The 23586-nt window shown below is 39.8% G+C and overlaps 1 protein-coding gene across 4 annotated transcripts in view; it reads right to left on the bottom strand.

Moving 5' to 3' along the window:
- The window catches only part of herc2 (HECT and RLD domain containing E3 ubiquitin protein ligase 2), a 53825-nt gene that overhangs the window by 21584 nt on the left and 8655 nt on the right, over window positions 1–23586 (bottom strand). For 2 of the 4 annotated variants that reach the window (XM_051895990.1, XM_051895991.1), the window contains exons 5-47: window positions 21789–22011; window positions 21585–21685; window positions 18273–18414; window positions 17637–17747; window positions 17256–17427; window positions 17006–17179; window positions 16515–16703; window positions 16182–16333; window positions 15302–15459; window positions 15079–15192; window positions 14738–14989; window positions 14114–14307; window positions 13825–14025; window positions 13442–13670; window positions 13106–13230; window positions 12602–12780; window positions 12272–12456; window positions 12000–12164; window positions 11572–11757; window positions 11248–11418; window positions 11042–11145; window positions 10800–10950; window positions 10405–10619; window positions 10110–10242; window positions 9808–9935; window positions 9340–9535; window positions 9127–9257; window positions 7530–7843; window positions 7301–7452; window positions 6592–6783; window positions 6262–6449; window positions 5964–6156; window positions 5653–5835; window positions 5335–5519; window positions 4962–5109; window positions 4623–4819; window positions 4260–4490; window positions 3474–3612; window positions 2541–2687; window positions 1686–1828; window positions 727–991; window positions 286–428; window positions 77–175 (exon numbers count right to left, since the gene is read on the bottom strand). In XM_051895990.1, coding sequence (XP_051751950.1) covers window positions 77–175; window positions 286–428; window positions 727–991; window positions 1686–1828; window positions 2541–2687; window positions 3474–3612; window positions 4260–4490; window positions 4623–4819; window positions 4962–5109; window positions 5335–5519; window positions 5653–5835; window positions 5964–6156; window positions 6262–6449; window positions 6592–6783; window positions 7301–7452; window positions 7530–7843; window positions 9127–9257; window positions 9340–9535; window positions 9808–9935; window positions 10110–10242; window positions 10405–10619; window positions 10800–10950; window positions 11042–11145; window positions 11248–11418; window positions 11572–11757; window positions 12000–12164; window positions 12272–12456; window positions 12602–12780; window positions 13106–13230; window positions 13442–13670; window positions 13825–14025; window positions 14114–14307; window positions 14738–14989; window positions 15079–15192; window positions 15302–15459; window positions 16182–16333; window positions 16515–16703; window positions 17006–17179; window positions 17256–17427; window positions 17637–17747; window positions 18273–18414; window positions 21585–21685; window positions 21789–22011 — 7400 coding nt within the window. The remainder of the gene's footprint in view (window positions 1–76; window positions 176–285; window positions 429–726; window positions 992–1685; window positions 1829–2540; window positions 2688–3473; window positions 3613–4259; window positions 4491–4622; window positions 4820–4961; window positions 5110–5334; window positions 5520–5652; window positions 5836–5963; window positions 6157–6261; window positions 6450–6591; window positions 6784–7300; window positions 7453–7529; window positions 7844–9126; window positions 9258–9339; window positions 9536–9807; window positions 9936–10109; window positions 10243–10404; window positions 10620–10799; window positions 10951–11041; window positions 11146–11247; window positions 11419–11571; window positions 11758–11999; window positions 12165–12271; window positions 12457–12601; window positions 12781–13105; window positions 13231–13441; window positions 13671–13824; window positions 14026–14113; window positions 14308–14737; window positions 14990–15078; window positions 15193–15301; window positions 15460–16181; window positions 16334–16514; window positions 16704–17005; window positions 17180–17255; window positions 17428–17636; window positions 17748–18272; window positions 18415–21584; window positions 21686–21788; window positions 22012–23586) is intronic. The other 2 variants (XM_051895993.1, XM_051895992.1) reach the window with 2 other exon arrangements.

Genomic DNA, 23586 nt, shown 5'->3' with positions numbered 1-23586 from the left:
ATTTTACAGGAAACCCAACATTCCATTTTTTTAAGTGCATATGCAAACCACTAAGTAAAGAAGTGTAGCTCCTCACCTGAATGTTCTCTCTCACATATACAGCGTAATCATCGTTGCTCTGAAAATCCGACCTCTTTTTAAACGTCTGACTCTCAGTAACCACAACCCCAGGAGGCTGACATGCAAAAGAAAGAGCGTTAGTCACACATTAAATGACTACAAGTGAATCTTCACCTCATATCTGGTGTGTGACGGATCAGTTTGTGTACATATTATTATACACACCACAGGGAAGGCTGGCTCAGGCTCCTCTAGCTCTTCCAGCACCTCTTCATCAGAGTATTCATCTGATACAGTATCTGCATCTGACAGATCTGTAATGTGAACATCTGGATGGTCCAACAACCAGCCCACCAATGCCTCTACACCTGAAACCCAAGCAATCATGAATGAATGTATTCTTACAAAAAATACGGTGGGGATAGCATGACACAGATATATGGTACTGTATGAATACTATATTCATATAACATGGTATTTACTCCAAGATACTTGAAAAATAACAGTAAAACCAACATGCTAGTGTACAAGTGACCATGGTATTTCTATTGTACCATGTAAGCAATGCAAGGGTAGGAACTTTGAGTACCCAAGCATGTAGTGCCAACTCTGAATACAATTTATGACAATTTAACATTTCAAAAACTTGAGCTATTGGTGCATTACCTGGCACTCCAGAGGCGCCTGTGGTTCCAGACAGTGATTTAAGGGCAAACTCAATGTTTTTTCTTTGAAAGCCCATCTCCATCAGCTGCAGGACGATGGGAGCAGGGGGCACAGGTGAGGTCTTGTGTTTCTTCTGCTTGGGTGGGCGCATATGCTGCACAGTGACCGGTGTTGTGGCCTCGCTAGAGCTGCTGTCCTCAAACAGAGGGGAGGACGGGTGTGTGGATTCAACTGCCAGGTACTGACACACAGCCAGAGCTGCTGCCTAAACACACATACACACAAAAACTGAGTGAAGACATTTGAAATTCAGGGGAGAAAAAAAATATGGAGGAATGGGGTGATGTAACATCTAGTACATCTTTAGCTGGTAACTGAACCGTTTAGGTTCACATTCACATACAATGCATGTTCTATCAACAACATATGAAACATAGTATTTCCACTAAGAATATTTATTAAAAAAGTAACATTACTTTATAGAACAGTTCAAAAGTTGGTAAGATTTTTAATGCTTTTGGAAAAAAAAAAAAAAAAAAAAAAAAAATGCTCTCTTATGCTCACCAAAGCTGCATTTTGTTGATCCAAAATACAGTAAAAAAAAAACAAACAAAAAAAACAGTAATATTGTGAAATAATATTTATTTATATTTATTTTATGTATTATAAAGTAATTAGAAACAAACAATTTCAAAATGAATCAATTCGAAAAAAAATGATAAAAAAAACAAACAAAAAAAAAAACACTTTTGATCAATGTAATGCAACTTTGCTGAATAAAAATATTTTACAATAATAAAAAAAACTGTATTATATTATATTATATTATATTATATTATAAGCAAAAGACATAAATAACACAGCTATTATATAACTATTATAGCAAAAGCATGTCAAAAGCATGTCATTTAACATTCATTCAATAAAAATGTCAAGGAAGTGTAAATGTGGTCTCTGACCTCCAGCTCCTGGCGGTGGAATATGGCTTTGATGGGGGAAGGTTGAGTGGAAGCTGACAGCAGCTGCTGGAGGAGGATGAGGGGAGGCTGAGGACCCTCAGGAGACAAATCTCCCACATCAGGAGATGACACACACTGATCCTCTAAACACAAACACACAAAATCATAACATTACACAATTGTCATTCCCAAAGAAAATAGACTGTTGTTATTGTGAGCAACATATCGATCTTTGTCAGAATAGAGCGGTGCAGGGATGACATCAAAACCTGGAAGAAAATTTTGCCAGTGGTTCGCTCAAGATTTTCCTATGGGCTTTTATAATGTGGTTTTTCTCTACAACTTTAATTACATAGCCAAATCGAAAATGCGAATTTTAAGGCCGTTATGTTTAATTAAAAAAAAAAAAAAAAAAAAACGTGTTTTTAATTAGTAACTAGATAAGAACGTTTGGGGTGTGTGTGCAGTTTATGTTGTAGAACAAAATGTCCAAGTATCAAGTTATGTTTACCACAGACCTTATTTTACTCATAAATTGAAAAACTCTATAATAAAAACCCACAGAATTATCTTGAGGGAACCACTGGCAAATTAGTCTTCCGGGTTTTGACATCATCCCTGCACCACTCTATAGGCACCATATTTAAAAGCAAACACCAAAAAAAATATATATATATACATATGACCACCAGGGGGTAGTGATGTGATACAACCAGATGCAATTCTGTTCAAATCATTTCCAGTACATTACAGTCAGTTTACACTTAGATATTTAATCTTCATCACAACTGTGCCAGCTTAGAACGATAAAAATTGAAACACTTATGGCACCACAGCATGGAAATATCATTGCACCTGTAGGATTGGGGCTGACGTCTATGACGGCTGGCTGAGAAAGGATCTGTCGGAGTTTGTCCTGGTGGGAGAGCAGAGCACGTGCTGCCTTCAGGACGTATAGCCTGAGCTGCTGACACCGCAGCAAATGCACATCCACCTGATCCGCTGCAATGACAAACAAACCAGAATACATATTTTCATACATAGATTAGTTTGGGTGGAACAGATGATTCTGCATGTTTCAACAATGCAAAGAAGCACCGTGGGTGTCATTATACTCTGATGATACCAATTGTAGTTCTGGATTAGTTCTGGATAATGATTAGCAAATTCATATAAGGGCTTTTCGCACTGCGCTTAACTCCAGGTTGTCGTTGTTCTAAACACTGTTTTTAACCCCGGGTAGGGGAATGTTTTACCCTTATTTATATTATTTAGAAGCGGGTTAGCACAGCTTTTTACCCAGTGTTATAAAAAATAATACTTACTTTTGCAGTGTTAACCCTGCATTGCGGTTCCAAACTTGTACAGTGTCAAATGGTGCAGTGTTAGAATATTACACCTAGATGCTTAGCAACAGACAACCAATCACGTGCCTCATATTCACATGCTTTATACAATCATGGAAACACAGCACGTTGTATAAACAGCAGTTTTAGCACTTGAGGGAAAAAAAAGAAAAAAAAGAAAAAAAAAAAAGTGTCAAACAGGGACAGAAAACAATTGGAGTGACCATTTCATTCTTACCTTTATAGTCCGAAAAGTCCATTCAGGATAAACTTGACAGTCGGCAAATTCGGCAAAATGTAATATGAGAATGCGCAATGCTAGAGCCCTTATGTAAGCATATGACGTGCAAAGTTCGTACAATCAGTGATACTGACACCGAAGAATTTTTTTGTTGTTGAGCTAACAAGCAGCAGTCTATTTCTGATTCATGATGTGATGTACCTGTAAGTCCTCTGCTAAGGGATTTCTTCATGCGTTGTTTCTCCAGCTTGCTTCCTGCCAAGTTGACTAGCTGTGCCCACACAGTCAGCATGGGCTCAGTGAAGGGCAGGTTTTGAACACTGAATGGAACCATGTCAATCTGCAAAGATATAAAAGACAGAAAATAAACATAACATCAACCACAGAGATAAACAATGCCTATGTTTGTAAAAACATACTGCTCTTCATAGATCTTCAATATATAGTACTGTATTGTTTATTGTCCATATTTTACACTACCATTCAAAGGTTTAGGGTCTGTAGGATTGGGGTTTGCAGGATTTGGGGTCTGCAGCCATTACTGGAGTTTTCAGTGTCACATGACCCATTAGAAATCATTCTTATATGCTGATTTGGTGCTTAAGAAACAGTTGTGTTGCTTAATATTTTTTGTGGAAACCGTGATAGATTTTTTTTTTAAAAGATTAATAATAGAAAGTTCAAAAGAACAGCATTTATTTGAAATAGAAATTTTTTAACGATAAAAATACATTTACCTACACTTTTTGACCAATTTAATGCACCCTTGCTGAATTAAAAGTATTGATTTCCTTTAAAAAAAAAAAAAAAAAAAAAAAAAAAAATCATACTAACCTGACCCCAAACTTTTGAATCGTAGAGTACATGTGCAATTTACAACAGAGAACACAGAGTGGAATACTGTATCCTACAATGCAATGCGCTCAACTTTACCATCCAGCAAGATGAATGAACAGGGAGTAATACTGCATGTTAGAGAATATGTACCGGCTTAAGCTGACTGAGCAGGCAAACTTTGCAGTTCCTCATCTCGTGGAACTGAACAGTGATTCGTCCTTTAGGTGTGATGCGAGTCACAGTGCCCTCCCCATATTCCTCATGAACCACGGGTCCACCCAGGCGCAGACGGCCATCAATCCCACCAATGACTGCCAAAACAGCCATCAGACTGCCCACAGCAGGGGCTTCTGCATTGGGGAGGTAGTCTTCAAGCACAGCCTGATACAAACACAGTGTAGAAGAATTCAAAATCCTCTAGCCAGGGCTCAATATCAATATATAGCACCTTAAGTCATCATTTTACAACACTATTATTGGTTGACTAATGAATGTGATACATTTGACTCATACCGCTTCAATGTGTCTGCCTGCCATGACATCACTGATGCCACTCAGCTGAGAGTTAATGTATTCATTAATGAGGCCATTCCATTGGCCAAGGGAATGAAGTATACGCAGTACGGCCACTATTTCCTCTGCTAGGGTACTGCTGTGAGTGGCTGTCAGAGAGGCTTGAGGGCGGGACTTTCTCCTACGCATCAAGCCTTCTGTAAAACACCAAACGTAACCAAAAAAAAAAAATTAAGGTGACATCCTGATATCAGCCTTTGCACTACCTGTAATCAAAGAACTTAAGCACAAAATAGAAAAATGCCACAGTGAGAAAAGGAAATAATAAATGTACAGTACCCCTGAGAAGGGGCAGATCTGAGGAACAAGTGCTGAGAAGGCTTCCGAGAAACCCAAAGAGTTTCTCCACGAGGAACTTCATATCCTGTGAGCGCTCAGTCTTATCCCAGGATGGTAATACTGCCTGTAGAAGCCGCAGGGCAAGAATCTGCCAGGGAGCGAGGAGAGATTGATAAAAACATGGCACTAAATGGATCCTATCAACAGCACTAATGTGTACCGCTCAGCTGCACTCATTTTAACCCTGTGGTACTCATGAAAGTTTTAGAATGACAATTATACAGTTAATGAGACTAGGAAAGCTCTCCTTCTCTTGTTAAACCCAAACAGAACTCATGATAAGAGTTAAATGAAACCACAACAGTGCTGGCACCTGTCTTTGTAGCGTGACTGCAGTGAAGGACTGGTGGCCCTCCACGATGCGTATGAGTAGATTTATCCAGGCAGTGGAGCTCAAGGTACTGCACATCTGGGGCATGAGAGCTATACTGCGAATAAATCCCAGCGTGCACCAGCTCCTGTGCTGCTCAAGGGACACCAGCTTGTGAGATGAACAACCTAAAGAAGAGAGGGATAAATATGGTTTAAATATTATATTTTGAAAGGACCCTCTATATATGAAATGTCTTTAACTACTATGTGACATTTAATAATTTGATACAATTTTAAAAAATAAATAAAATAAAAATACCAGTCTTGTCATTGGCTCCGCTCTCCACCAGTATCCTAAGTAGACCGCACAGAGTGCTAATGGCGTCGACCTGCATCACCTCAGCATGAATCCCAGAAGACAGGGACAGTGTCTTCAACAGGTTAACTGTACTGGTCAACATGATCGCAGTAGGGTGAACACTCTTCTCCATCACCTCCCCTTCTGAGAGAAAGAGAGAGCGGTTGTATAAATCAACATTGCAAGGTTGAATACAATAAAACACCAAGATTGGGAAGTAATTCTTATGTTCTCTGGAATGGCTCAATGCCACAGCAGAGTGCAGCACTAACCTGTGTCGTCCTCTGTGTCAGAGTCTTCTGTGGCAGGTTGGGTGGCAGGTGGCGGCTCGGCCAGTTTAAGGTCATACTTGCCCTCTTTGCCCATCCTGTAGGAATTGGTGCTGCTGGTATCCCACTGGACACGAATCCAGCCATCTTCTCCCAACTCCCCAATCACACGCCCTAGGCCTGGAGGTGGGCCATCCTAAAACACACGATACAGGAACTTAAATGAAATGACCCGCCATTTCCACACTTAGAATGCAGAATTCAAGTGTACACAAATGCAAACACGTCGGAATTAACTAACCTGGTCTCCCCACTTCCAGTCAGGTCCTCTCATCACCCTAGTGCCGATCTTCATCATAGCTGCCAACTCAGGGCCGGAGGCGGGGAGAGGGGTGGGGGTCGTCTCCTTCCTGGACTCCTCGAGAACTGTGGCAGAGTCTCCATGAGCTACAGAGCTCAGCTCCTCCTCACTGCTGTCAGAGCTGGGACCTGTAAAATACAATGCTGACACATTCATACCAAGAAATAAAAACCACACCAAATAGAAATAGAACCCCATCCAACCCTATAGAACAGAACCCACATGACAAGAGATTCCAACTGCACTATAAAACAAAGAGAAGATGCTAACCAATGAGTCGGAGAACACTCTGGGTGAGGGCGAGGATGCCGGAGTTCAGCAGGAGGCTGAGACTGTTGGCTCCGTGTTTAAGAGTGAGCATATGGAGCATGGCTAGCAAGAAGCGCGCCTGAGGGATGGTACCCAGACTGGGGCCTGCTGGGTTTTCATTAGTAATAGTCTGCAGAGGCACTGGCTGCACACCTGGATGAGAGGAAACAACAATAAGTAAAATGAAAAGACTACATACTCTACCATACAAAAATAAGATTTATTTATTTTAAGGAAAGGACACATAAAATTGATCGAAAGTAAGAGTAAAGACTTTTATAATGTTACAAAAGATTCCTATTTCAAATAAAATGCAGTTATATTCTATTCAAAGATTCCTGAAACATTAACATATTAAAGAAATGTTTCTTGAACACTAAATCGGAATATTAGAATGATTTCTGAAAGATCATGTGACACTGAAGACTGGAGTAATGGCTTCTGAAAATTCAGGTTTGCCATCACAGGAATAAATGACATCAAAAAATAAAACAATTATTAATATTTAACATTGTAATAATATTTCACAATATTACTGTTTTACTGTATTTTTGATCAAATAAATGCAGCCTTGATGAGCACAAGAGGCTTTTTTCATAAACAAAAATCTTACAGACCACAAACTTTTATTGTGTATAATGATAATACAGTTTTTGATCTTTAAACTTACCCAGCTCCTTGAACTTGACACTGGCCTCTAACAAGATGTTGCGGACGTTCTGGATGGCCCAGGCATAGAGTTTACCGAACGTCACCTCCAGCAGCATGCGGTTAAATGGAGGAATGAGATCTACATCCTTTAGACAGTCAGCCAGAGGCTCCCTATTTAAGCAAAGTAGATATTAATGTAAGCACAAGCATGCTTGAAGTGCTATTCATAGTTTATATTTTGCACTTACCCAATATTGGTCCCTTCAGGTATAACTCTCTGCCAGCCACAAAGCATGGCATACTGTACAGAGGGCAGGAGGAAGTTTTTGGATGCCAGCTTAAGCATAGTGTCTATACCCTCCAGCCGGACCTCAGCTCGCTCCAGCTGTTTAAGGAGGCATTTCCTCATCTTCTCCACATCCAGCGGCTCCTCTTTCAGAGCAAACTCAACGATGGTGCTCATGAGGCTGGACTGAGAAAAGGAGCCCTGAACACTGTGCCTAAACCAGCGGTACTTCTGAACGCTGCCTATGGTGTTTAGCAGAGGCTGCCACTTATCCTGCTACAAGTTAAAAGGACGTAAAAAATAAAATAAAATTAATAAATAAATAGGACTGTCAATCAATTCCATTTTTAATTACATGATATGCTTTTTAATCTAATCTAATCAAGAGTATAATAATATTTGTAAAGAAAAGCTAAATAAAAAGTATTTAAAACATGTCACATTTATAAACACAAAAAGACCCCTACATTTAAAAAAAAACAAACAAAAAAAAAAAACATTAAAGGCACACTATGTAGTTTTTTCGCCGCTAGAGGTTGCTTATTCGAAACAAAGGCGTAGCTTGATGACGTCTTGATTTCGCAGAATCATTGGAGGTGTTGACTTCATGTCTACAGCTGGTAGAAAAGAATCTGACAAGACTTGGGCAGGAATCACATTCATGGATGAGCTAATGTATTAAAGATTTATTAACATTACTGTAGTATGAAGCAAGGTGTGGCTGAAAACCGCTGGAGCGATTGCTAATGAGAGACAAGCGCGACACACGGCTCGAGAGCAGTGGCGGTTTAATTATGCCGCAGTCGCCATTTCCGCTTCTTCCGGTCATTCGTATGTGGGGTAACGCAGTGGGGTAACGGGGCGTACGCTCAGCGACTGCTATGAGACACTGCTGTAAGCTAGATCAATATTAATCATGCTAAAACATGGTACTCATGGTTATTTTACACAATAAGACTTACTGAGTTGACCTATATAACAATGATTAGTTTTTGGTCAATTAATGTATCCAAACAGTTGCTCACCAGTCTAATAAAATACATATTATATTAAAGCGTCTTTGGTGTTTCCATGGTTTCTACAAAATAAAACCAGAAACCGAGGATAACACGGGTACGATGTCATTGATAGATGACGCACAGACACAGTCTGTGTCCTGGTTAAAATTGCTTATTTCTCTGGATTTAAACATTCTTGGAAACATTTGGGATAATGCAAGTACACAAGTGAACAAAATATATAACATTGTTCTAGTGGTTTTTGGATATTTTAATCCAAAACTCTTACATATTGTGCCTTTAAAAGCTACCAAAACTACACATTAAAGGATAATAAATAAATAATTAACTACAACTGAACAAGATGCTGTTGAAGAGGAAGGTATTTAAAGAAACTTGAGAAGGACAGTGACTGTAGATATAACACATGGAAATAACAACTAGATGTCAGAGCTGCAAGAGATATTTTTAGACACAGCTGTGATAATCTCTGACTGAGATATGCATGATTCAATTAGAGAGAGAGAGAAAAAAAAAAAAAAAAAAAAAAAAAGGGCAAACCTTTGCAGATTTGACAGTTGTTTGTTTCTTGTCCACAGGGGCGGGACTGATAGGAGCAGACGGCTCCTCATTGGTCCCTTCCCTCTCCATTTTACACTCCTCCAGATCAGCTGACTCTGACTTCTTAGGCACTGAGAGATTAAGCAAAACATACTATTATTATAGACTGAACATTTTACATTGAACATTTAAATGAACTGTTAGACTAATTACCTCTTTTTTTGCGGCGGTCTCTGATCAGTTTCTGCGTGATCCTCTTCCAGCGAGGCTGAGAGCTCAGCAGCTTCAGTTTGGACACAATGGACAGGTCGTTACTGACGGCAGGCCGGAGCTCATTAAACAGGAAACGCAGCCTCTCGATCACTGGGGCGCACACCTCCTTATAAGAGCGGCCCTGCTCCTGGTGAGTCTGTACCATACAGGAAAGATCAGAGAAGATGGGGTCAAAAAGGTTGTCATGGTGTAAATGATAAGGTGACATACCACAATACACTTAAACACCATTTACACTTGGTATTAACATAAATTAAAATGTAAAGCTACAGTAAAAGGTACTAAAATTAATCTCCTGTAATTGCTCATTTAAATTTCATCCCAAATTTGACAACTCAAGCTGAATATTTCAAGGAAAAAGGTACAATATAATACATTTTTTTAGATTATTTACATGTTTTTGCTCACTTTTATCAGAGAACACTTGGCCTGGTACACCATTCGACACACATCAATCACAGATTTGGGGAGGGACCTCTGTTTCCCCTGGTCTACACCCAAGGCATATTGATCAACAAGAGAGAGGGCAACATGACCTGCATAAGAAAACAGATTTTACTATTAATGAATAAAAAGGAATATTCAAAGAATAACAAAACAAGACAGTCAGTAACAATAAAACTTATAAACTGTTTTCGGCTAGTTCAGTGAGCAGGATTTCAGAAACTAAAACTATAAACATTCAATACAACAAACACTTTCTAAGTTACCAAGGTCCTGGTGCTTGAGAAGGCAGCAGAGCAGCAGGCGGCCCACTTCCTCTACAGGATGTTCTGGTGGAAAAGTGATGGGAGTGATGAGATGGTACTGTTTACAGCACCGCTCGATTTGGCATAAAAAGTCCTGCAGCAAATAAGAAAGAATCCAACATTAACCATCAGAACAAATGATGCAGTATCTGTTCTGATAAACACATTGACAGTGAAACCTTAGGGAATGGACTGTATAATAAATAATACTAAATGAAGAGACAAATAAAAATTATAGTCTTTCACTATGTATAACCTTCACAGTGTGGTCCTGGGTAGTGTTGTCAGCGATGGCCTGCAGGAAGGGCTGGGCATGATCACTCAGGGTGATTCTGCGGCAGTAGAGTTTGGCTTTGTCTGGTGTGGTGGTCCCTGGAGAGCTGCAGTGGTCCTCATCCTTCTCCTCATTATAATTATAGTGGATCTGACTCGTCTGAAGACCACCGAAGAAAATAGATGACTGGAGCCATTCTGGAAGGCAGAAGAATAAGTTTGACTTAAAATGTGAAACGTTTTAATCATTTTAAGAGTTTCTTTTAACCTGTTAACGTGTTTTACATGTTTTTTTTATTCATTTCTTTTATTTGTGTCTTGATTTTTTATGCACTACTGAAACATTTGTAATATCATAACTTAATTAAAGAGACTCACTGGCACATTCTAACTCTATGCGGGAGAGAGGGGTGCTCATAGCAAGATACGAGGCATGTAGCCCCAGCAGCAGACCCAGGTTCCTCTCAGCATCTATAAGAGGTGAGGACAGACTGCTCAGGTCAGGCGTTGTCACCATTTCCTGGTTGGGCTGGACAAACAGAGAACCAACAAGAAAAATGAAGTCTGAACTTTCTTGTAATAAAGCAGGTTGAAACTGGTGAATACAAAGTCAGACAGACCTCCATGTACTGGCCCACACAAAAAGCTTGCATGGACTCTCTGGTGTCTTCAAACTGGAGAGCGGCCTCTAAAGCTACCACAGGATCGTCTCCAGCAAACTGGGCTATGAAGGAAAAACAGATGCCAATGAACTTACAAAACTATTTATTTGAAAATGAATTTCAAGTAAAAGGTTTCGGGCATTTTAGTAGCATGTTCACTATACCGAGGATGCTGTTCCCGGTTAGAGTCTGAGCCTGGAAGTCTTTAATGTCATAGACCTTCCCATCAATGACAGTCCAGAAGCCACCATCTTTATTATGATTCTCAAGGTCAGCTTTGCGGATAAGTGACACTTCCTCGTTGTTCTTTGAGCTCGGCCCATTGAAAAAGAATCCTGAAAAGAAAGAGGTCACAGCTAATTGTGCATCACTTCTCTTTATTTACTCTACTGTGAATTTCTGCGTTCTAATATCTTTAATAAATGGACTAAATATTGTGTAAAATAAATGTTCCTTTACATTTCATACATTTGGTATTTCTCACTTACCCATGAGTCCAGGCCATGCAAGATCCTCATTATCATCTCTCTCTGTACCAGGGGCGAGATGGTTAAATCGGTCCAGGTGCTCCAGTAGAGCAGCGAGCAAAGGAATGGATCCAGTCTCCTGCATCAGGCCAGCATCATGGGTCAGCAGCAGCACAATAGATACAATCAACTCTGGTAGCAAAACACCTGGAGGATGAAGGAACAGGATGGTTGGCAAATGAATATGAATATCATCTACTACTACTATTACTAAAATATTCTGTTTAAAATCATCATTTAATTCACCCTCATCTTATTCCAGACCATCTTATTTAAACAGAATTTTAAATTTTCTTTAATGTCAGAATTGTTCTAAAGCTTTATTTAGTCGAATCTTATAAGCTTTATTTAGGTTAATCTTTTATGTTAACATGAAATGGCATATTCACCTGTGAGATCTCCCTCAAGGACACGTGCCACCTCTGCAAAGTGACGATGGCTGTTGAAGGCGATGCTGGTGGCCACAGGAAGGATATCCCCAATGTGTGTGCACAGCAAAGCCATGTACTTCTTCAAAAGAGACCCAACTCCCAGAATCTCTGAGTGACTCAAAGCTGTGACAACGAGAGAAACTGTTGACTTGATGCTCAAATGGTGGTTTCTATAACAAAATCCCTGGTCATAAGACCATGCACACAAAAAATTCAGTTCTTCTACTTACTGTATCCTCCCACACCCACAGTGCCATTGACACCCACATACAACTTGCAGACCAACAGCCTCTGAAAGCGCAGCAGTAGGTCCAGAGAGGCCGAGCGCTCTTTGCTGACCTGCTCCGTGTCTTGGCAGTTTGAGATCCGTCGTGCCACATCCTTGAGGCGAGCTATAGTCTGCGAAGCAATGTTCCTACAGCACAAAGGAAAAGAGTTACTACAGGCTATACACCAGAAGGAGCAAGTTCAGTTAATTAAGAAAATGATACTTTTGTTGAAACCCTCTGTAAGATTCCAAATGACTGATTGATGAACACAGCAATGCGAGTCTGCAGTACCTGAGCAGCTGTTGGACCAGCTGGACCAATGGAAGGCTTTGTTTGTTGGCAGACTCATAGATGCCGGTGTTGATCAGGTCTTTGTCCAGTGTGGTGCGACAACGATGCAGAGAAGAAGCACTGGCTTCCTGCTCATCAATCTCCTTTTCTTTCTGTGCCTCCTTCTTTGCCTCAATATCCTAATAGAAGATGAACAGAAATTAGTTAACTGGAAAGTCAAAACACAAAACAAAACAAAACAAAACAAAAGAAATAAAAATACATAAAATAAAATAAATAAAAAAAATCAATAAAAAAATAAAATAAAATAAAATAAAATCTTGTGTATATTAGGTCTGGGATTACACCATTACTTAAAATTTAAATGATTTTTGACACTTTCCCCTCAGGGGTCATGAATCTGTTTCCTTCTTTGTTTTTTGGCAGTACTCTGTTGACTGTTGCAAATATAAGGCAATAAGGGTGAATAAATGATGAAGTGACTAATGAATAAAACATGCTGACCTGGATCTCGGCCGTGATGGCAGCGTTCAAAGCAGACTCCAGCCCTCCATCCGCCATCAGACTACTAACCAAGAGGTCGATCATGAAGCGGCGGCCAGGACTTACACTCATCTCATTAGCAGATGCTAAAAAAACACAAAAATGCTTTTCACCCTGAGAGTTGTGCTGGAAACAAATCATCACCTTTTTATTTATTTATTTATTTTTTTCCATTTTTGCACATATCCAAAAATGCTAAGACAGCCAGCTAATATGATAGATATGATAAAGGAGAGATGCAAATATGGAGTGTTACAGTATCTAGCAGTTTTCGAAGGACAGAATTCATGCACTGACCTGCATTGGGCAGCAGTGAGGACAGGGCTCTTGCTCTTTCCTCCGCAGTGGGCAGTAGCACTGACCAGCCACTCTGGAGCACGGCCTGGGCGGCCGCCTGCACGGTGTTAAGCACCCCGGCGTTGCTGGCCAGCGTCACCACCGTCTGCTTGAGGTTGTTAAGCAGCCCACTGCCCAGGCCCAGACCCAGCTCCTCAGGATCCACCTGGTTACTGATGGCTGCATGGAGCTGAAATAGATTAAATACAATGATGATTTTCATTTCTAAGGGAACTATAACTTTAAGTGGACACATGCTCTACCATTCAAACTGTTATTTTAGAATAAATTAATGCACATTCTGTCATTTAAATGGAAGAAGGATAAAAGTTTAGATGACTGACCTGTAGTCTGAGCAGGTTGAGAGCGGCCACAACCATGCATTCTTTCTCCTGTGCCGGTGGCCAATCAGAGCTGCCGTCCATACCCTCGCTGACCTGCCGCAGCAGCAGGTCCAGCTGGTCGAAGGTCATAGTGCATACGTCCACCACAAATGGCACACGGAGCCCCACGGACCACTCGGAGCATGATGACCATGCAAAACTCTGAGTGACAGAATACATGAAAGATAATAAGCACACACAGTCAAAGTAGTATACAACGCATCACATCTTGGTGACTGATAGTTTATACCTGGCCAGGGCCGCAGGAGATGCCCACTATGTGTTTGGAGTTGAGCCCCGGCAGGGCTTTAGGTTGCTTCTTATTGGAGAAGAGCGTGTCAAAGTGCTGTAGTTTATCATTACTTCCCCAGCTGTGCACCTCCCCTTCTTCTGTGAGGGCCAGGCAGTGTGTAGAGCCAACCGCTACATCCACCACCCTCTTACCTAAATTGACAAAGAATGAATGTTAAGAGCAGGCTTTACATTCAATACTCTTACATTGCGTGTTCGTGCATTTTGAGGGTGAAGCAATGAAGGGAGGGGTGTGTTTGTTTGGGTTGATTTCAAATATCCTTTAACTACAGTAAATGCATAAATATTTAGCTATTGGTTAGCTATTGGTTAGAATAGTTTAGTTAACAATAACAACACTGCTATATTTTGATGAAAGACTGCAAAAAAAAACAAAGGTTTTTTCCCCTTCAGAATAATGTGTGAATTAAATATTTCACAATGAGGAATTGTTTCCAATGAAATCAGGAACATGTATAGAAAAAAAAAAAAAAATTGTCATGTTGACTTTGCCTTCAGGCTTTTAAAAACCTGAAATACTTTGTGAAAACACAATGGTTGAAAACAAATGAAAACTCTGAACCTTGTAGACTGTCAAGCAGTTTGGGATAGCGGACGTGTTCGTCAGTGCCGTGGCCGAGTCTTTGATTGTCTCCTTTGCCCCAGGTGTACACCTGTCCATCTTTAGTAAGAGCTACAGAGAACTGGCTCCCGCAGCAAACCTTCACGATATCCAAATCCTGCAGCTTCTCCACAAGTTTTGGCGTCTTGCATCCATCGCTACCCCCACGGCCGAGTTTACCGTAGTCCCCATCACCCCACGACCATACCTGACCTGTAAAGAGTAAGCAAGAGAAATATGATCATATCATCCACTCATCCTCTTAAAACCATTTCTAAAAGTGCTCTTTTCAGATGTCATACCATTCTCAGTCACAGCAAGGGTCTGAGCATCTCCACTTCCACAAGCCACATCAATCACCTTAAGCCCCTTTAAAGAGGTTACCAGCATGGGGGTGGTCTGGTCCTCACTGGAGCCTTTAGGAATAAGGTCCAGATGTCATTTCACTTTGTCCTGAGATAAGATTCTACATGTCTTGGTATAAACAGCAGTGGATTTTTGCTGGGTTTATACTGTAAATATTACCGTGGCCCAGCCTGCCGTAGTTTCCCCGGCCCCATGTGTACAGCTCTCCATCTGCTGTGATCGCTGCACTGTACGTGCTGCCACATGCAATGTGTATGACTTGCTTCCCTGTCGGCCTCCCTGAGAACACTGAAATCATGGTGGGTTCCTCTAAATACCTGTAGAAGTGCAAGAAATATACAACAAATCATCAATTGTGTAAAAAGAATTATATATGCTTTTTATATTACAAATCTGGCTTTCTAGAATGCTTCATTTTGAATGGTCAAATAACAACACTAATTGGTGAAATATGTTTATAATTAATGCTAAACTGTACAATGCACCTCCGCAGAGGCATTCCGTTCGCCATTACGTCATACGTCGGGTCAGAAGTTACTCTTCCACCGCAAATTGATGATCGCGGCACCTGCCGGAAGCTAGTTATTATAGTTAATAAAGTTTTAAATATGGATATTTTTATTACAAAAACCCATCGCTTCGCTTTAGAAGGCCTTAATTAACCCCCTGGAGACGTATGGATTACTTTTATGATGGATGGATGTATTTTTTTGGCTTCAAAATTTTTGGCTTTCAAAAGATTTCTATTCCAAATAAAATGATAATAAAAAAATATTTCTTGAGCATCAAATCAGTGTATTAGAATGATTTCTGAAGGATCAAAAATCAGCTTTGCCATCATAGGAATAAATTAATTTTAATATTTTATCAATGTATAAAAAAATTTTTTAAATTGCAATAATACTATACAATATTTCTGTTTTTACTGTATTTTTAAGCAATCAAATGCAGCCTTGGAGAGCATTAAAAGACATTTAAAAAACCAACTCTAAATTTTTGAGATATCATTGAAAGTGTGATGGCGTTGGTGTGCTCTTACGTGGTGTCGCCATGTCCCAGCCTGCCTCCATCTCCACAACCCCAGGAGAACACCTCGCCATTAACTGAAAGAGCCAAGTAGTGCTGCCCATCAGGATGAGCTGCAAGCTTCATTATTTTCCTAGATGACAATGCGTGGACTAGCATAGGTGCCTGAGGGGAAAATCACAGGTTTATTGGTTTAGTGTGCAAAACAAAATCTGAGACAAATCAAACAAAACAAAAGACAAATCTGGCTTATTAACAGCAATACGCACATTCACATTAATTTGTGAAGTATAGGGAAGTAAAACAAACAAACAAAAACATTAAGCTAATAAAATGAGGGACTCACTAGAGTGGTACTTTTATAATTTTGTGTGTAGACAGCACCAGTGATGGTCAGAATGAAAAAACCCTTTTCTGAGCAGACAATCTGTGTGACACCCAGGTTTGACAGTGCCTTGCACTGAATTGGTCCATTCACATTAGCGTAAGGCTTCCATCCAAGCAGACCCCAACCAATCACCTCCTGCAGTGTACCCTGAAAGTGAAATGATATAAAGAGATTGAGCTCTATTAAGAATGATTTTGTTTTTCACATAGATGGATTATTGCACAGTATACTGACAGCACAGGGACATAATCACATTTAAATGAGGGTTCCCTGGGGCTTGCTGGTGAATCATTGTGCTCTAGAGCTAAGAAGTTGCTTCAGCACAAACAACTAAATGGGGAAATCTAGGCAACCAGGTAGTAGATGACATAATGCTAAGCTACTGTTACTTCCTGTATGACACTGCAAATAAAATGTCAGAACATGACTGAGTGTGTTGCATGCAGTACCTTGTTAGAAGTGGGTGAGCTGCACTGCGGGGGGCTGCATGGGGCTGCCAGGCGGTCCAAGTGTGCCATGACGACTACTGCTGTCTGCCGCAAATCAATTGCCAGGTCATTATCTTGAGGCAGTGTAAGGTAGCGCAGAAAACTCTCATTTGGGCTCAGAGGGGCCGAAAGGATCTGAGAACAAAAGTAGTGAGATGTAAAACCTGGAGAACAGCGCAGTTAAAAAAATGATTCAATGATTCAATCTCACCTCGATTTCTTCTTCGGGAACAGGTTCCTCTTTACTGCTGTGGATGTTCTGGAAGCGCTGCAGGAGGGGCAGTAAAGGGGCGCTGGTGCCCTGGGTTGAGCGCTCATTATCCATCTCTCTGGTTCCACTGTCCCAGAGCCTCAGCAGCAGCAGAACTGCAGACAGCAGCTGACTACAGCACAAAATAGTATTTATGAATGAGACCCGAGACTTTTGGAAGGACTAAAGGAAAAGTCACATGCAAAGTCCAAAATTAACATTCGCCAAGGGCCAACTGAGAGTAAAAAAAAAAAAAAAAAAAGAACTCTTTCAGTTACACATTTTTAGGAATATTAGCAAAACGCATTTTGGACCTTGGTAATATGTAACAATTGTGAATACCTGAGAGTTCCTCGTTGCACTGCGAGCTCCAGCAGGATGGCCAGGGCCAAGTGCTGATCCTGCAGGGGAATGTTACTGGATGCTTTTCCACTGGCACTTCCATGGATGTCACTGAAAAATCAAAATATAAATGAGCTTAAACAGCAATGAGCATTAGAAATGTGTGAACTTATGATCACTTTATGTTAAGGGGGGTTGCTATTTCATGCATTCTGACTTATTTACACTGTTAAAGAGTTGCATTCTCATGGTAAATATGGCCAAAGTTTCAAAACACGAGTTGGACGTATGACGTATGTTTGTTTGTTCCCGGGATTTCGGTGACGAATTCGGTGACTTTGCAAACAAGTCCCAGTTCGGTGCTGGATTTGCAGATCACGGGTGGTGAGTAAAGCTGCATCAGATGTCTGTGTTTTGTTGGCAATCGGCGCGCAAGTGCATAAAATGTAAAAAACATTTGTTCCCTTTTTATTTATAATGATGTCACAGCTTGCAGACGATCTCTACGCAAAAACCGTGTGCGCTCGTGACTCTTTAGCTCTGCCCACGGCACTGACGGCAGGCACGCCTCCAGGAGCTTGGAAATAATATTACAACTTCTGCATTTGGGAATAGTGAAGATGACTAGTAGTAAACCTGAGGAATTTGGTAGCCCTCTCGACGACCTCCAGCCAGACAGGAGACACTGTGCCCTCATCAAACAGAGTAGCTTCTGGGAGAGCCCGAAGAGCGTCTAAAGACTCCTGCAGTAACTCACTGCACAGGTCCGCATCATCACCTGAGATGGCACAAACACACCAGTTAATGAGTGTGAATATAAGACTTCTTTATATAGTACATGCTTTAATGGCTGTCATTACCATGCTGTGCTTTAGCTACTATATATTTCAGACAGTCTGCACTGTCAAACTCAGAGAAGTTGCATCTTTAAATTCTATACTTTCTATTTGGAACTTAATGGACACAAACCCAAAGATAGGATTATCCATTATAAATCAATGGCAAAATATGGCATCAGTGCAAAAACTGCCGCTTTAATAATACTGTAACAACAGAGTTAAAAACAAGTCTCAAAACCATAAAACTAACATTATACAGTAAAACACATTATTTACAAAAATCAATATGGTCCACAGCCTTTTATGTGCTCACTGCTTTATTCTTAAATGAACCTCTGGATGTGAAATGTAAATATCGTAAAGCAGGCCTTCTATAGACCATGATACCATCCAGCACTATGTACAATCTCTTATGATGTCTCTTTTTCACCAAAGACAGGAAAACATGAACACTATAAATTTTAACACAGGATAAACATTTACCCTTCCTCTCATACATCTGCCTCCTCCCTTTCCTATCCTTATTTTTTCTCTCATATTCTCACAACTATAGCAGTTCTCAGTCGTTCAATGGAATGTGCATATGGCTCAGGTTTCAGAGCGGCTTTATTTCCTGGGCCAGAGAGGCTGTATCCACCCATTCCCTGTGGACACTGTGCTGCACTGCTCTCAACATCTAAACAGATCACAACCAGATCTCCCACCAGTCTGTAAACCTCTGCCCAGACTCAGGGTTTTAGCTAAAAGCAGAAAAGAAAATTCTGCTCATGTTTGCCCTCAACTCTGAGTTAAGCTGCAAAGTCGACCTTTTGTAGCACCACTACCTATCTGAAGTGGAGATTAATGCCGGGCCAAACAGAAAAACAATTTCATGTGCTTCACATTAAGCTCATAAAATCTACAAGCTGAGCACGTATTTGACACAACAACTTTAGTAAATGTAGGCCACATAAAAGTTGACAAGAACTCACTAATATGTTATACAGGTGCTGGTCATATAATTAGAATATCATCAAAAAGTTGATTTATTTCACTAATTCCATTCAAAAAGTGAAACTTGTATATTATATTCATTCATTCATTACACACAGACTGATATATTTCAAATGTTTATTTCTTTTAATTTTGATGATTATAACTGACAACTAAGGAAAATCCCAAATTCAGTATCTCAGAAAATTAGAATATTACTTAAGACCAATACAAAGAAAGGATTTTTAGAAATCTTGGCCAACTGAAAAGTATGAACATGAAAAGTATGAGCATGTACAGCACTCAATACTTAGTTGGGGCTCCTTTTGCCTGAATTACTGCAGCAATGCGGCGTGGCATGGAGTCGATCGGTCTGTGGCACTGCTCAGGTGTTATAAGAGCCCAGGTTGCTCTGATAGTGGCCTTCAGCTCTACTGCATTGTTGGGTCTGGCATATCGCATCTTCCTCTTCACAATACCCCATAGATTTTCTATGGGGTTAAGGTCAGGCGAGTTTGCTGGCCAATTAAGAACAGGGATACCATGGTCCTTAAACCAGGTACTGGTAGCTTTGGCACTGTGTGCAGGTGCCAAGTCCTGTTGGAAAATGAAATCTGCATCTCCATAAAGTTGGTCAGCAGCAGGAAGCATGAAGTGCTCTAAAACTTCCTGGTATATGGCTGCGTTGACCTTGGACCTCAGAAAACACAGTGGACCAACACCAGCAGATGACATGGCACCCCAAACCATCACTGACTGTGGAAACTTTACACTGGACCTCAAGCAACGTGGATTGTGTGCCTCTCCTCTCTTCCTCCAGACTCTGGGACCCTGATTTCCAAAGGAAATGCAAAATTTACTTTCATCAGAGAACATAACTTTGGACCACTCAGCAGCAGTCCAGTCCTTTTTGTCTTTAGCCCAGGCGAGACGCTTCTGACGCTGTCTGTTGTTCAAGAGTGGCTTGACACAAGGAATGCGACAGCTGAAACCCATGTCTTGCATACGGCTGTGCGTAGTGGTTCTTGAAGCACTGACTCCAGCTGCAGTCCACTCTTTGTGAAATCTCCCCCACATTTTTGAATGGGTTTTGTTTCACAATCCTCTCCAGGGTGCGGTTATCCCTATTGCTTGTACACTTTTTTCTACCACATCTTTTCCTTCCCTTCGCCTCTCTATTAATGTGCTTGGACACAGAGCTCTGTGAACAGCCAGCCTCTTTTGCAATGACCTTTTGTGTCTTGCCCTCCTTGTGCAAGGTGTCAATGGTCTTCTTTTGGACAACTGTCAAGTCAGCGGTCTTCCCCATGATTGTGTAGCCTACAGAACTAGACTGAGAGACCATTTAAAGGCCTTTGCAGGTGTTTTGAGTTAATTAGCTGATTAGAGTGTGGCACCAGGTGTCTTCAATATTGAACCTTTTCACAATATTCTAATTTTCTGAGATACTGAATTTGGGATTTTCCTTAGTTGTCAGTTATAATCATCAGAATTAAAAGAAATAAACATTTGAAATATATCAGTCTGTGTGTAATGAATGAATATAATATACAAGTTTCACTTTTTGAATGGAATTAGTGAAATAAATCAACTTTTTGATGATATTCTAATTATATGACCAGCACCTGTACTTGGTCGATACATTAGTCAATAATATCATGGGATGCCTTCATATGCTTCATGTTCAGTAATGCTTATGTCAATATTTCTAAAAACCTGGTTTTGAAGAAATGGATTCTGGTTTTTGGACACAATATTCTGTCTTTGCATGTCATTTCTCATGCGGTATGACACAGGAATCCTACAAGGGAATCATGGAGTAAAATACAGTGTTAAAGCTTCTGTAACCTTCACATTAAATGGAAAGATTTCTGAACAGGTGATCCTATATAACTTCATAAGAGCCACAGAACAACTGGAGATTCAGGTAACACAGGAGGAAGCAGTAAAGTAGCAGCAAATCCTCGGATTATGTTAAACCACTCTTTCTAAGAATTTGACTTTAAAAACAGATGTCTTAAACATTTTGTCAACAGAAGCGTTGTTCTAATCAAAGCCTGTTTCGGGAAATGGATGCTGGGTAATCTGCAGGTAAGTAACCCTGATGGCCAGCCAAACCATGCTGGAAACGGCTTACCTGATCTCCAGGCTCGGCGGAGGAAGGCAAAGGCAAAGGAAAGAGCTGCTCTTGATCCCACCCTGGCCAAACCCTCCACTCCTTTACTGACTGGTCGAGTGCTAAGAAAACAGACAAAACATTTCGGACCATTATTTTTATTGCTTCTAACCAGATCAGTTTAAAAGATAATCCAACTTCAAATCAAAGCTATTTTTCTCATACCTTTTATTATCAATGGCAGAGAGCGGAGGGCTGGGGGGACTCTTCCAGCGCACTTTGTACTTTTCCTCCATCATGCTGTGGGTGAGTGAGATAAGGTAGCGCTCCAGGATCACCAGTCTCTGGCTCAGACGCAGGGCAGAGAGTGTGCTCTTAGCTGTCTGCGAAGACAGCTTCTGTTGGTCATCTACCAGCGCCATCAGACAGTCCTTTAGCTCTCCAGTTTCTGTACAAATAATGGAAAAAATAAAATTATATTATATTATATTATAATTTGCCAATGCACCCACTTACATTTCATACAGTTGATTGAAGATGAACATAAAGCAGGGCAACAACTTATTGTGTGATATAGCCAATAGAATACAGTTAAAATGCCCCTAAAATTGAAGATATTGGGGCAAAAATTGTCGTCTCATATTTATCATCATATGATATTTAAGCAATATCACACAAGAACTGTTTTTGTCCTGAATAGCACAAGTGCAAATGTGATATTGATTTTATACAACAGTTCAATAAATAAGAAGTTAAGACTGTTATATTTTAGACACAATATTGTCTGTTTTTTCTCAATTTTGCCAATGAAAATATTACCTATAAAGCCACAGTGATGTTTCATTACTGAATGAATCTGCATTTTTAATGAATCGGGTGAACCAATGATTCAATGGCCCATTCATAAAGAGAGACATTTACTGAATGAATCAGCCGTTTAATCAAATTAAATGTATGAATGACTCAATGAAATACTTAAGACATTTACCGGCACCTACTGGCAGTTTTAGTGTCTTATTTAGAATATCATTTCCTAAAATAAATAATTTCATATTTCAATATTAATTAAAAAAAAACAAAAAAAAAAACAACACAAATACATTTAAAACTCATTCATCTCACTGCATTATTTATGGAATTTTAATTGCAGTGTATTCATGCCACCTCTGAGCTGAAATAAACAGTCTGTAAATATATCTAAATACAAATTCAGATGCAACTTCTGGAGAGAAAAAAAAAACAACAACATTGCTGTTTTAGCCTAAAAGTTTATTTTTAATCAATTCTATATTTAATCAAAATATTGAAATAAAATATTTCTTTCTAAAGCTACTTTTTGTAATCTCTATTTGATACTTTTCTCATTTAACACAATAATGACTTTAAATGATCTTTTGGGGGCAATTTCTTAGCCCTATTATATTATATATAATGAGTTTTTTGACAGCCCTATTGTATGATATTTATTTTGGTCTACTACTTAAAATATTTGAAATGTTGCAAAACATAATACAGTATCAAAATACCTGCTCAAGAGGGCTTTTAACTTTTGCTATTCAAATCCCAGACTACACAAAAGTTATAAATAGTCTTTGTGTGATGAACACCGTAAGGCATTGGCATTTTATTGCAGTTTTGGATATTGTGATAGCACTTACTTTTCATCTCACTGTTGTACCAATTAAGTAAGAAATATCTTTTGCTTATTTGAAATACAACCTTAAGCTGAAAAGCAAAAAAATGCAATATACAGAGATAGAGATATTATATATATATATATATATATATATATAATGATGTCTTATAACGATGTCTTATAACAATGTATGATGCAACATGAGCCCTTGAAGTGCATTCCGATCTAAAGCTTTCATTATGCTTGCCTGAAACTGTCTGCCTGGCTCCAGTGGACTGTTGTTATGGATGTGCATGCATTCATCTCTGCATAGCCTCTGGATAAAAGCCTCATACAAGCAGACAGGGTGAATTAAAATAGCCGATCTTAAATCCACTTAAGCCTTAT

Source organism: Ctenopharyngodon idella, chromosome 6, assembly GCF_019924925.1.
Source record: "Ctenopharyngodon idella isolate HZGC_01 chromosome 6, HZGC01, whole genome shotgun sequence".
NCBI classification, from domain to species: Eukaryota; Metazoa; Chordata; class Actinopteri; order Cypriniformes; family Xenocyprididae; genus Ctenopharyngodon; species Ctenopharyngodon idella.
The sequence above is the reverse complement of the archived record's forward strand: the minus strand, read 5'-3'. Positions and strand labels throughout refer to the sequence as shown.